We start from the raw sequence: 14,634 nt of genomic DNA, 5'->3' as shown, positions 1-14,634 counted from the left end.
CGGCGGTAAAATTTTGTTTGTGAGTTTTATAGTTAGCAGCAGTTTTATGGCAGTTAGTATTTTGTTAGTTTATAGTTAGCAGCAGTTTTATGGCAGTAAGATTTTGTTAGTTTATAGTTAGCAGCAGTTTATGGCAGTTAGTATTTTGTTAGTTCATAGCAGCAGTTTTACAGCAGTTAGTATTTTGTTAGTTCATAGTTAGCAGCAGGTTTACGGCAGTTAGTATTTTATTAGTTTATAGTTAGCAGCAGTTTTACGGCAGTTAGTATTTTGTTAGTTTATAGTTAGCAGCAGTTTTACTGCAGTTTGCATTTTGTTAGTTTATAGTTAGCAGAAGTTTTATGTCAGTTAGTATTTTGTTAGTTTATAGTTAGCAGAAGTTTTTCGGCAGTTAGTATTTTGTTCGTTTATAGTTAGCGGCAGTTTTACGTCAGTTAGTATTTTGTTAGTTTATAGTTAGCAGAAGTTTTACGGCAGTTAGTATTTTGTCGGCGAGTCCACAGTTGGTGGCAGTTTCACGGCGGTGCCTCCGATCATTTGATGATTATTTCCCGAGAATCGCGGGCCACCGCGGAAGGCCCTCCCGGCTCACCGCGAGGCCATCGACAGCATCTTGACGGCCACGAGCGTTTTGGTTTTGTGGTCGAGGCACTGCAGCACCAGCCCCTGGCCTCCCTTGCCGATCTTCTTCTGCACCTCGTAGCGGTACTGGAGCTGTTCCTTGCGGACCTAGGGAGGCGGAGGAGGAGGAGGCGGAGGCCGGTGGTCAGAGCCGTCGCGAACGGAGCGCCTGACGCTCGGTGGTGGCGGCGACGGCGGCAGTCGGGGATTCCACGACCGCCATTCTCCACCACGAAGGTTTGTTTTTGCTCGGGTATCGGATCGCGGAAACGTTTAAATGTTGCGTTAAACTTGCCGAACGCTGCTTGACTTGAAGCTTTCGTGACTGCAGGAATTCACATTCTTGGGTCCGTCGGTAAAGCCACCACGTGGATAGGCTCAAAGGAAATAATCAAAGATAACGGAAAACTCCGACGTTTCCATCGCAACGCAAGCGGTCGTCTTCCCGTTACTTTTATTATTGTCTTTGAACCTATCTACGCGACTTTACCGACGGACCCAAGAAGGCCGAATGATGTTAAAACTTGGGGGGGGTTGTTCGCCTTTTTGCGTTTATCCATCTAACACTGGGTAGTGAGAAGCTGGTAGTGAGACACTGGTAGTGAGACACTGGTAGTGAGACGCTGCTAGTGAGACACTGGTAGTGAGACACTGGTGGTGAGACACTGGGTAGTCAGACACTGTGTAATGAGACACTGGTGGTGAGACACTGGGTAGTGAGACACTGGTGGTGAGACACTGGGTAGTGAGACACTGGTGGTGAGACACTGGGTAGTGAGACACTGGGTAGTGAGCCACAGGTGGTGAGACACAGGTGGTGAGACACTGGATAGTGAGACACTGGGTAGTGAGACACTGGTGGTGAGACACTGGGTAGTGAGACACCGCTAGTGAGACACTGGGTAGTGAGACACTGGGTAGTGAGACACTGGTAGTGAGACACAGGTAGTGAGACACTGGGTAGTGAGACACTGGGTAGTGAGACAGGGTAGTGAGACACTGGTAGTGAGACACTGGTGGTGAGACACTGGTGGTGAGACACTGGTAATGAGACACTGGGTAGTGAGACACTGGGAAGTGAGACACTGTGTGGTGAGACACTGGGTAGTGAGACACTGGTGGTGAGACACTGCTGGCGAGACAGGTAGTGAGACACTGGTAGTGAGACACTGGGTAGTGAGACACTGGGTAGTGAGACACTGTGTAATGAGACACTGGTGGTGAGACACTGGTGGTGAGACACTGGGTAGTGAGACACTGTGTAATGAGACACTGGTGGTGAGACACTGGTGGTGAGACACTGGGTAGTGAGACACTGGGTAGTGAGACACAGGTGGTGAGACACAGGTGATGAGACACTGGGTAGTGAGACACTGGGTAGTGAGACACTGGTGGTGAGACACTGGGTAGTGAGACACCGCTAGTGAGACACAGGTAGTGAGACACTGGGTAGTGAGACACTGGGTAGTGAGACACTGGTAGTGAGACACTGGGTAGTGAGACACTGGGTAGTGAGACACTGGGTAGTGAGACACAGGGTAGTGAGACACTGGTGGTGAGACACTGGTGGTGAGACACTGGTAATGAGACACTGGGTAGTGAGACACTGGGTAGTGAGACACTGTGTGGTGAGACACTGGGTAGTGAGACACTGGTGGTGAGACACTGCTGGCGCGACACTGGTAGTGAGACACTGGGTAGTGAGACACTGGGTAGTGAGACACTGGGTAGTGAGACTGGTGGTGAGACATTGGTAGTGAGACATTGGGTGGTGTGATACTGGTAGTGAGACACTGGGTAGTGAGACACTGGGTAGTGAGACACTGGTAGTGAGCCACTGGGTAGTGAGACACTGGTAGTGAGACACTGGTAGTGAGACAATGGGTAGTGAGACACTGGTAGTGAGACACTGGGTAGTGAGACACTGGTAGTGAGACACTGGTAGTGAGACAATGGGTAGTGAGACACTGGTAGTGAGACACTGGTAGTGAGACATTGCTAGTGAGACACTGGTACTGAGACACTGGTGGTGATACACTGCTAGTGAGACACTGGGTAGTGAGACACTGGTAGTGAGACATTGCTAGTGAGACACTGGGTAGTGAGACACTGGTAGTGAGACACTGGGTAGTGAGATACTGGTAGTGAGACACTGGGTAGTGAGACACTGGTAGTGAGACAATGGGTAGTGAGACACTGGGTAGTGAGACACTGCTAGTGAGACACGGGTGGTGAGACACTGGTAGTGGGACAGGTTGTGAGACACTGGTAGTGAGACACTGGTGGTGAGACACTGGTGGTGAGACACTGGGTAGTGAGACACTGGTGGTGAGACACTCGGTAGTGAGACACTGTTAGTGAGACACTGGTAGTGAGACACTGGTAGTGAGACACTGGTGGTAAGACACTGCTAGTGAGACACTGGGTAGTGAGACACTGGTAGTGAGACACTGGTGGTGAGACACTGCTAGTGAGACACTAGGTAGTGAGACACTGGGTAGTGAGACACTGCTAGTGAGACACAGGTAGTGAGACACTGGGTAGTGAGACACTGGGTAGTGAGACACAGGTAGTGAGACACTGGGTAGTGAGACACTGGGTAGTGAGACACTGGGTAGTGAGACACAGGTAGTGAGACACTGCTAGTGAGACACTGGGTAGTGAGACACTGGGTAGTGAGACACAGGTTGTGAGACTAGGGCCTAAAGAAGGACGCTCTCTCTGGTGCAGACCAATTAGTGTCAAAGGCAATGCCACTTATTACCAGAGCCTGTTTTTGTTTGCATGTTCACCACAAGGTTGTGTTCTTATTTACAGAAATGGTACAGCCTATTGTTACGCTGTTAAAGACCCCACCACTTGAACTGCCTATGTAGCTCTTCTATCTCAAAAGCGACCTGGCCATCGCAAACCGTAGCTCAACGAAGTGGCCTCATCATTACCACCGTGTGGCAATGATGAGGCCCGTGGGTTCTAAATGTGCGGTGACATCGTCTCTAAATGTCTCTAAGGAAAAACGACGGAGGGAGGACCCCGGCGGAAAGAAATCCACGCCACCCACGAGGAGAGAGATCGAGACGTAAACTCCGCATATGCAACAGCTAACAGCAGCGGCATCAGCGGGTGTCAGGGCCGGTATCGAACCCACGACCTCCTGCACACCGGGCGAGGGAGCTAACATCTTCTGGCCACCGCGGCCGACGTCCTCGTCGTCGTGAGTGGATTGGCCAAAGTTCGCGACAAAACGGTGCAAAATAACTTTAACGCGATGTGTGGCGGCGCCATAGATGGAGCAAGGGGCATCAAAGGGGACCTCCCCAGGTCGATCTGGACCAGTTGAAGACCGAAAGCCTAAGACCAGCAGCTAGACAGGAAGGCCCAAGCCCAGCTAGATAGGAGACCCCCCTAGCCCCCGCTGCCCTTAGCAGGGCCGGGGGACTTTGTGCGGCTCGGCCGTGAGACTCCGGGAACCCCTGGTCCCCTGACGTCCTCGTGAGGGCCGCGTCCAGTGGGTCAGTGGTCGGAACTCGGAACCGTGGCTAGGGCCGAGTTAGAACGGCCTCCCCCCTAGGCACCCATAGCCGGAGGACCCTGAGTGTAGCCCTGTGTTACAGGGCACGTTAGCCCAGAGGCAGTACCCTCCCTAGACAGTGGTGTAGGAGGACCCTGAGTGTAGCCCTGTGTTACAGGGCACGTTAGCCCAGAGGCAGTACCCTCCCTAGACAGTGGTGTAGGAGGACCCTGAGTGTAGTTCTGTGTTATAGGGCACGTTAGTCCAGAGGCAGTACCCACCCTAGACAGTGGTGTAGGAGGACCCTGAGTGTAGCCCTGTGTTATAGGGCACGTTAGCCCAGAGGCAGTACCCTCCCTAGACAGTGGTGTAGGAGTACCCTGAGTGTAGTTCTGTGTTATAGGGCACGTTAGCCCGGAGGCAGTACCCTCCCTAGACAGTGGTGTAGGAGGACCCTGAGTGTAGCCCTGTGTTATAGGGCACGTTAGCCCAGAGGCAGTACCCTCCCTAGACAGTGGTGTAGGAGTACCCTGAGTGTAGTTCTGTGTTATAGGGCACGTTAGCCCAGAGGCAGTACCCTCCCTAGACAGTGGTGTAGGAGGACCCTGAGTGTAGCCCTGTGTTATAGGGCACGTTAGCCCGGAGGCAGTACCCTCCCTAGACAGTGGTGTAGGAGGACCCTGAGTGTAGTTCTGTGTTATAGGGCACGTTAGCCCAGAGGCAGTACCCTCCCTAGACAGTGGTGTAGGAGGACCCTGAGTGTAGCCCTGTGTTAGGGCACGTTAACCCTAGGTGTAGAGGACAGTAACCCTGAGTGTACTGGGACTGTACTGCCGAGCGAGGTGGTTTAATGAACAGTGTTGCCTCCAAGAACCGACTCCGACGTCTCCTGAATCCACAACACTACACGTGCACAGAGACCCAGATCCCGAGAGACCCACAGAGACCCACAGACACCCAGACCAATCAAGGCTCACACAGATCATTAGAGACCCACAGAGACCCCCAGAAACCCGTAGCACAAAACCTTAACCGACTGTCTGTGTCTGGTGGTGGTGGCAGGTTTAACCATTGCACATTTATACTCGTGCCTTCTAACCCAACAAAAAGCTCTGTGGGTGTCTAATGGTGTCTCTTTGGGTGCCTGAGTGGGTCTCAATGGGAGTGGGTCTCTGTGGGTGTCTCTGTGGGTGTCTCTTTGGGTCTCTGTGGATCTCTGTGGGTGTCTCTGTGGGTGTCTCTGTGGGTGTCTCTGTGGCTGTCTCTTTGGGTCTCTGTGGGTCTCTATGGGTTTCTCTGTGGGTGTCTCTTTGGGTCTCTGTGGGTGTCTCTATGGGTGTCTATGGGTGTCTCTGTGGGTGTCTCTGTGGGTTTCTCTTTGGGTCTCTGTGGGTCTCTATCGATGTCTCTGTGGGTGTCTCTTTGGGTCTCTGTGGGTCTTTGTGGGTCTCTATGGGTGTCTCAATGGGAGTGGGTCTCTGTGGGTGTCTCTGTGGGTGTCTCTGTGGGTGTCTCCGTGGGTGTCTATGGGTGTCTCTGTGGGTCTCTGTGGGTGTCTCTGGGTGTCTCTGTGGGTGTCTCTGTGGGTCTCTGGGTGTCTCAATGGGAGTGGCTCTCTGTGGGTGTCTTTGTGGGTGTCTCTGTGGGTGTCTCTTTGGGTCTCTGTGGGTTTCTATGGGTCTCTATTGGTGTCTCTGTGGGTGTCTCTGTGGGTCTCTATGGGTGTCTCTGTGGGTGTCTCTGTGGGTGTCTCTGTGGGTGTCTCTTTGGGTGTCTCTTTGGGTCTCTGTGGGTCTCTGTGGGTCTCTGTGGGTCTCTGTGGGTGTCTCTTTGGGTCTCTGTGGGTCTCTGTGGGTGTCTCAATGAGAGTGGGTCGCTGTGGGTGTCTCTGTGGGTGTCTCTGTCGGTCTCTATGGGTGTCTCTGTGGGTCTCTATGGGTGTCTCAATGGGAGTGGGTCTCTGTGGGTGTCTCTGTGGGTATCTCTGTGGGTGTCTCTGTGTCTCTGTGAGCCTCACAGGGATGTAGTTGTTGTTATCGTCGTCGTAGCCGTCGTTGTTGTTGCCGCCCCGGGGTTTGCCGACCTTGTCCAAAGTGAAGAACCAAATTTGTTTCATGGCCGCCAGCTCCAGCTTTTGGCGATGACTCAGCTGAGGTCCAAAGAGTTCCAGGATCGCTAAACACGTGACAACAACAACAACAGCTTAAACTTTGAACTATCTCTGTTTTGTTTACATGCCAGGTAAGGCCCCCATGAAACATGACCATCATGACATCCCTCATGCAACATGGCCACAATGAAGTCCCCCTTGCAAAATGGTCACAATGAAGTCCCCCATGCAACATGGCCACCATGACAACCCCCATGCAACATGGCCATCATGACATCCCTCATGCAACATGGCCGCAATGAAGTCCCCCTTGCAAAATGGCCACAATGAAGTCCCCCATGTAACATGGCCACCATGACGACCCCCATGTAACATGGCCGCTGTGATATCCCCCATGCAACATGGCCATCATGACATCCCTTATGCAACATTACTGCAATGATGTCCCCCTTGCAAAATGGCCACAATGAAGTCCCCCATGCAACATGGCCATCATGACATCCCTCATGCAACATGGCCGCAATGAAGTCCCCCTTGCAAAATGGCCGCAATGAAGTCCACCATGCAACATGGCCACTCTAACGACACCCATGCATCATGGCCACCGTGAAATCCCCCACGTAACATGGCCATAGTGATGTCCCCCATGCAAAATGGCTGCCGTGACATCCCCCATGCAACGTGGCCATCGTGAAGACCCCTATGCAACATGGCCACCGTGAAGTCCCCCATGCAAAATGGCGGTAGTGACTTCCCCCCCATTCACCGTGGCCACGTTCCGCTCACTGCTGTTCTCACCTCGAGGCGATTTACAGCGGATAGGTCCGGTGCCGGCTGCGGACAGCGCGCTCCACGTGTTGCCACAGACTCCCTCCCTCCTTCTCGCTGCAGCTTGGCTCGTCTACACGCACACACACACACAAAAACAATATTGCAGTAGGCTCCTCTACACACACAGACTTCACGTGAACAGTAGGCGTTAGTGCCGGGGTCGAACCCACGACCTCCTGTATACAAAGTGAGGTTGTTAACATCTCCTAGCCACCGTGGTGCCACAGAGTAGTGTACGGGCATCACAAACACACTCACTACATCTGGCGGAGGATCGTTCCCAGGTTCGGATCGCGAGTGCGAGTTGCAAGTCGATGTCAAACAAATACATATTTCATGGAAGCTCGTTCGTAAGTGTGGGTGGTGTTCGTAAGTGAGGGTGGTGTTGGTAAGTGATGGTGGTGTTGGTAAGTGAGGGTGGTGTTGGTAAGTGATGGTGGTGTTGGTAAGTGTGGGTGGTGTTGGTAAGTGTGGGTGGTGTTGGTAAGTGAGGGTGGTGTTGGTAAGTGTGGGTGGTGTTGGTAAGTGCTGGTGATGTTGGTAAGTGAGGGTGGTGTTGGTAAGTGCGGGTGGTGTTGGTAAGTGAGGGTGGTGTTGGTAAGTGTGGGTGGTGTTGGTAAGTACTGGTGGTGTTGGTAAGTGAGGGTGGTGTTGGTAAGTGTGGGTGGTGTTGGTAAGTATTGGCGGTGTTGGTAAGTGTGTGTGGTGTTGGTAAGTGCGGGTGGTGTTGGTAAGTGTGGGTGGTGTTGGTAAGTGTGGGTGGTGTTGGTAAGTGTGTGTGGTGTTGGTAAGTGAGGGTGGTGTTGGTAAGTGTGGGTGTTGTTGGTAAGTGAGGGTGGTGTTGGTAAGTGAGGGTGGTGTTGGTAAGTGTGGGTGGTGTTGGTAAGTGAGGGTGGTGTTGGTAAGTGAGGGTGGTGTTGGTAAGTGAGGGTGGTGTTGGTAAGTGAGGGTGGTGTTGGTAAGTGTGGGTGGTGTTGGTAAGTGTGGGTGGTGTTGGTAAGTGTGGGTGGTGATCGTAAGTGAGGGTGGTGTTGGTAAGTGTGGGTGGTGTTGGTAAGTGAGGGTGGTGTTGGTAAGTGTGGGTGGTGGTCGTAAGTGAGGGTGGTGTTGGTAAGTGTGGGTGGTGTTGGTAAGTGTGAGTGCTGTTGGTAAGTGTGAGTGCTGTTGGTAAGTGTGGGTGGTGTTGGTAAGTGAGGGTGGTGATCGTAAGTGTGGGTGGTGTTGGTAAGTGAGGGTGGTGTTGGTAAGTGAGGGTGGTGTTGGTAAGTGTGGGTGGTGTTGGTAAGTGTGGGTGGTGTTGGTAAGTGAGGGTGGTGTTGGTAAGTGAGGGTGGTGTTGGTAAGTGTGGGTGGTGTTGGTGAGGGTGGTGTTGGTAAGTGCGGGTGGTGTCGGTATGTGAGGGTGGTGTTGGTAAGTGTGGGTGGTGTTGGTAAGTGCTGGTGATGTTGGTAAGTGAGGGTGGTGTTGGTAAGTGTGGGTGGTGTTGGTAAGTGAGGGTGGTGTTGGTAAGTGTGGGTGGTGTTGGTAAGTACTGGTGGTGTTGGTAAGTGAGGGTGGTGTTGGTAAGTGTGGGTGGTGTTGGTAAGTATTGGCGGTGTTGGTAAGTGTGTGTGGTGTTGGTAAGTGCGGGTGGTGTTGGTAAGTGTGGGTGGTGTTGGTAAGTGTGGGTGGTGTTGGTAAGTGTGTGTGGTGTTGGTAAGTGAGGGTGGTGTTGGTAAGTGTGGGTGTTGTTGGTAAGTGAGGGTGGTGTTGGTAAGTGAGGGTGGTGTTGGTAAGTGTGGGTGGTGTTGGTAAGTGTGGGTGGTGTTGGTAAGTGTGGGTGGTGTTGGTAAGTGTGGGTGGTGATCGTAAGTGAGGGTGGTGTTGGTAAGTGTGAGTGGTGTTGGTAAGTGAGGGTGGTGTTGGTAAGTGTGGGTGGTGGTCGTAAGTGAGGGTGGTGTTGGTAAGTGTGGGTGGTGTTGGTAAGTGTGAGTGCTGTTGGTAAGTGTGAGTGCTGTTGGTAAGTGTGGGTGGTGTTGGTAAGTGAGGGTGGTGATCGTAAGTGTGGGTGGTGTTGGTAAGTGAGGGTGGTGTTGGTAAGTGAGGGTGGTGTTGGTAAGTGTGGGTGGTGTTGGTAAGTGTGGGTGGTGTTGGTAAGTGAGGGTGGTGTTGGTAAGTGAGGGTGGTGTTGGTAAGTGTGGGTGGTGTTGGTGAGGGTGGTGTTGGTAAGTGCGGGTGGTGTCGGTATGTGAGGGTGGTGTTGGTAAGTCGAGTGTAGGGGCCCATGCGTTACCTGCATGGTGTTGATGCTCAGAGTGGCTTCGCTCACGCAGCAGTCCCCAAGGTCTCTGTGTGGGTGGGGGGGTGGAGATGATGTAGAGAGTCACAACACGAACTCACATCCTCACCACTGTCCCACATTCCCCCCACCAGGAACCCACCATTCTCACAACGAACCCCCATCCTCACCAGGAACTCCCAATACAGACTCACATCCTCACCACGAACTCACATGGACTCACATCCTCACCACGAACCCACAACACGAACCCACACACCACGAACCCACAACACTCACCACGAACCCACAACACTCACCACGAACCCACAACACGGACCCACACACCACGATCCCACAACACTCACCACGAACCCACAACACGGATCCACACACTCACCACGAACCCACAACACGGACCCACACACTCACCAAGATCCCACAACACTCACCACGAACCCACAACACGGACCCACAACACTCACCACGAACCCACAACACTCACCACGAACCCACAACACGGACCCACACACTCACCACGAACCCACAACACGGACCCACAACACTCACTACGAACCCACAACACGGACCCACACACTCACCACGAACCCACAACACTCACCACGAACCCACAACACGGACCCACAACACTCACCACGAACCCACAACACTCACCACGAACCCACAACACGGACCCACACACACACCACGAACCCACAACACGGACCCACACACTCACCACGAACCCACAACACTCACCACGAACCCACAACACGGACCCACAACACTCACCACGAACCCACACACTCAGCACGAACCCACAACACTCACCACGAACCCACAACACGGACCCACACACTCACCACGAACCCACAACACTCACCACGCACCCACAACACTCACCACGAACCCACAACACGGACCCACACACTCACCACGAACCCAAAACACTCACCACGAACCCACAACAGGGACCCACACACTCACCACGAACCCACAACACTCACCACGAACCCACAACACGGACCCACACACTCACCACAGACCCACAACACTCACCACGGACCCACAACACTCACACGAACGAACAACACGGACCCACAACACTCACCACGAACCCACAACACGGACCTACACACTCACCAAGAACCCACAACACGGACCCACACACTCACCACGGACCCACAACACTCACCACGGACCCACAACACTCACCACGAACCCACAACACGGACCCACAACACTCACCACGAACCCACAACACGGACCCACACACTCACCACGGACCCACAACACTCACCACGAACCCACAACACTCACCACGAACCCACAACACGAACCCACAACACTCACCACGGACCCACAACACGGACCCACAACACTCACCACGAACCAACAACACTCACCACGCACCCACAACACTCACCACGAACCCACAACACGGACCCACAACACTCACCACGAACCCACAACACGGACCCACACACTCACCACGGACCCACAACACTCACCACGGACCCACAACACTCACCACGAACCCACAACACGGACCCACAACACTCACCACGAACCCACAACACGGACCCACACACTCACCACGGACCCACAACACTCACCACGAACCCACAACACTCACCACGAACCCACAACACGAACCCACAACACTCACCACGGACCCACAACACGGACCCACAACACTCACCACGAACCAACAACACTCACCACGCACCCACAACACTCACCACGAACCCACAACACGGACCCACAACACTCACCACGAACCCACAACACTCACCACGAACCCACAACACGGACCCACACACACACCACGAACCCACAACACGGACCCACACACTCACCACGAACCCACAACACTCACCACGAACCCACAACACTCACCACGAACCCACAACACGGACCCACAACACTCACCACGAACCCACAACACTCACCACGAACCCACAACACGGACCCACAACACTCACCACGAACCCACACACTCAGCACGAACCCACAACACTCACCACGAACCCACAATACGGACCCACACACTCACCACGAACCCACAACACTCACCACGCACCCACAACACTCACCACGAACCCACAACACGGACCCACACACTCACCACGAACCCACAACACTCACCACGAACCCACAACAGGGACCCACACACTCACCACGAACCCACAACACTCACCACGAACCCACAACACGGACCCACACACTCACCACAGACCCACAACACTCACAACGGACCCACAACACTCACACGAACCAACAACACGGACCCACAACACTCACCACGAACCCACAACACGAACCCACAACACTCACCACGAACCCACAACACGAACCCACAACACTCACCACGGACCCACAACACGGACCCACAACACTCACCACGAACCAACAACACTCACCACGCACCCACAACACTCACCACGAACCCACAACACTCACCACGAACCCACAACACGAACCCACAACACTCACCACGGACCCACAACACGGACCCACACACTCACCACGAACCCACAACACTCACCACGCACCCACAACACTCACCACGAACCCACAACACGGACCCACACGCTCACCACGAACCCACAACACTCACCACGAACCCACAACAGGGACCCACACACTAACCACGAACCCACAACACTCACCACGAACCCACAGCACGGACCCAGACACTCACCACGAACCCACAACACTCACCACGAACCCACAACACTCACCACGAACCCACAACACGGACCTACACACTCACCAAGAACCCACAACACGGACCCACACACTCACCACGAACCCACAACACTCACAACGAACCCACAACACGGACCTACACACTCACCAAGAACCCACAACACGGATCCACACACTCACCACGAACCCACAACACTCACTACGAACCCACAACACGGACCCACAACACTCACCACGAACCCACAACACGGACCCACACGCTCACCACTAAACCCACAAAACTCACCTCGTCAAAAGTTTCTCTAGGATGGCTTCAACAGAAGTTGTTTGAAAAACGACGATGATGAAGCTGAGTCAGCTGACGTTTAAGAACCTGCCGACTCCTTCACGCCAGTCTCGTACCGAGGGAGCTCGTGATGATTGCAGCGTCACCGGTGATGTCAGAGTCCGAGTGACGTGACCACGCCCCCTTCAGCCACACCCCTCCGAGTGACGTGGCAATGCGAGACCACGCCCCCGGAAGCCGCCTACCGCCCCGAGTCTATGGGCGCCCCCCCCCACCTCCACCCCCAACTTCTACTTCCGCTTCCGGTCGTGGCGAATTGCGGCGATGGCGGGAAAAATCTGAACCCTGACTGGGCCTCCTCGTGGTCGACTCAGCCTGAAGATGCCGACACGGGGCTCTGTGTGAGGTGAGTCTGTGGGTCTCTGTGTGTGGTGAGTTTGTGTGGTGAGTTTGTGTGGTGAGTCTGTGGGTCTCTGTGTGGTGAGTCTGTGGGTCTCTGTGTGGTGAGTCTGTGGGTCTCTGTGTGAGGTGAGTCTGTGGATGTCTGTGTGAGGTGAGTCTGTGGGTCTCTGTGTGGTGAGTCTGTGGGTCTCTGTGTGGTGAGTCTGTGGGTCTCTGTGTGGTGAGTCTGTGGGTCTCTGTGTAAGGTGAGTCTGTGGGTCTCTGTGTGAAGTGAGTCTGTGGGTGTCTGTGTGAGGTGAGTTTGTGGGTGTCTGTGTGGTGAGTTTGTATTTATCTGTGAGGTGAGTCTGTGCGTCTTTGTGTGAGGTGAGTGTAGGTGTCTGTGTGTGGTGAGTCTGTGGGTCTCTGTGTGTGTCTGTGTGAGGTGAGTGTGTGTGTCTGTGTGAGGTGAGGGTGTGTGTCTGTGTGAGGTGAGTCTGTGGGTCTCTGTGTCGTTAGTCTGTGTGAGGTGAGTCTGTGGGTGTCTGTGTGAGGTGAGGGTGTGTGTCTGTGTGAGGTGAGTCTGGGTCTCTGTGTGAGGTGAGTTTGTGGGTCTCTCTGTGTGGTGAGTTTGTGGGTCTCTCTGTGTGGTGAGTCTGTGGGTCTCTGTGTGAGGTGAGTCTGTGGGTGTCTGTGTGAGCTGAGTCTGTTGGTGTCTGTGTGAGGTGAGTTTGTGGGTCTCTGTGTGTGGTGAGTCTGTGGGTCTCTGTGTGTGTCTGGGTGAGGTGAGTCTGTGGGTGTCTGTGAGGTCAGTCTGTGGGTGTCTGTGTGAGGTGAGTTTGTGGGTCTCTGTGTCGTGAGTCTGTGTGAGGTGAGTCTGTGGGTCTCTGTGTGAGGTGAGTCTGTGGGTGTCTGTGTGAGGTGAGTCTGTGGGTGTCTGTGTGAGGTGAGTTTGTGGGTCTCTGTGTGTAGTGAGTCTGTGGGTCTCTGTGTGTGTCTGTGTGAGGTGAGTTTGTGGGTGTCTGTGAGGTGAGTCTGTGGGTTTCTGTGTGAGGTGAGTTTGTGGGTTTCTGTGTAAGGTGAGTCTGTGGGTCTCTGTGTGAGGTGAGTCTGTTCGTGTCTGTGTGAGGTGAGTTTGTGGGTCTCTGTGTGGTGAGTCTGTGTGAGGTGAGTCTGTGGGTGTCTGTGTGAGGGGAGTCTGTGCGTCTCTGTGTGAGGTGAGTCTGTGGGTCTCTGTGTGGTGAGTCTGTGTGAGGTGAGTCTGTGGGTGTCTGTGTGAGGTGAGTGTGTGTGTCTGTGTAAGGTGAGTTTGTGGGTATCTGTGAGGTGAGTTTGTGGGTCTCTGTGTGTGTCTGTGTGAGGTGAGTCTGTTGTTCTCTATGTGGTAAGTCTGTGGGTCTGTGTGCGTGTGAGGTGAGTTTGTGGGTATCTGTGAGGTGAGTCTGTCGGTTTCTGTGTGAGGTGAGTTTGTCGGTTTCTGTGTAAGGTAAGTCTGTGGGTCTCTGTGTGAGGTGAGTCTGTGGGTGTCTGTGTGAGGTGAGTTTGTGGGTGTCTGTGTGGTGAGTTTGTGGGTATCTGTGAGGTGAGTCTGTGCGTCTTTGTGTGAGGTGAGTGTAGGTGTCTGTGTGGTGAGTCTGGGTCTCTGTGTGTGTCTGTGTGAGGTGAGTGTGTGTGTCTGTGTGAGGTGAGGGTGTGTGTCTGTGAGGTGAGTCTGTGGGTCTCTGTGTCGTTAGTCTGTGTGAGGTGAGTCTGTGGGTGTCTGTGTGAGGTGAGGGTGTGTGTCTGTGTGAGGTGAGTCTGGGTCTCTGTGTGTGGTGAGTCTGTGGGTCTCTGTGTGTGTCTGGGTGAGGTGAGTCTGTGGGTGTCTGTGAGGTGAGTCTGTGAGTGTCTGTGTGAGGTGAATTTGTGGGTCTCTGTGTCGTGAG

The 14,634-nt window shown here is 53.8% G+C and overlaps 1 protein-coding gene across 1 annotated transcript; it reads right to left on the bottom strand.

Moving 5' to 3' along the window:
- Positions 1-370: 370 nt before the first annotated feature.
- Positions 371-12,458, bottom strand: LOC142907173 (dual specificity tyrosine-phosphorylation-regulated kinase 2-like). The gene is made up of 5 exons (XM_076056424.1): positions 12,329-12,458; positions 9,346-9,400; positions 7,041-7,143; positions 6,150-6,307; positions 371-729 (listed from the first exon to the last, which is right to left on the bottom strand). Exons 2-5 carry the CDS (start codon positions 9,349-9,351, stop codon positions 589-591), a joined length of 408 nt encoding a protein of 135 aa, XP_075912539.1. The 5' UTR covers positions 9,352-9,400; positions 12,329-12,458; the 3' UTR covers positions 371-588.
- Positions 12,459-14,634: the final 2,176 nt, after the last annotated feature.

This window comes from Petromyzon marinus, chromosome 75, assembly GCF_048934315.1.
Source record: "Petromyzon marinus isolate PM22_M1 ecotype Great Lakes invasive population chromosome 75, UKy_Petmar_22M1.pri1.0, whole genome shotgun sequence".
Lineage (NCBI taxonomy): Eukaryota > Metazoa > Chordata > Hyperoartia > Petromyzontiformes > Petromyzontidae > Petromyzon > Petromyzon marinus.
This window is presented reverse-complemented; position numbering and strand designations above follow the sequence as displayed.

What these genes read in the sequence shown, in the direction of transcription:
- LOC142907173 (XM_076056424.1), bottom strand. An exon ending in CCGCTGTAAATCGCCTCGAG is followed by an intron (nt 6,308 to 7,040) that starts GTGAGAACAGCA and finishes TCACGTGTTTAG; the next exon opens with CGATCCTGGAACTCTTTGGA. An exon ending in ATAACAACAACTACATCCCT is followed by an intron (nt 730 to 6,149) that starts GTGAGGCTCACA and finishes CCGCCTCCCTAG; the next exon opens with GTCCGCAAGGAACAGCTCCA.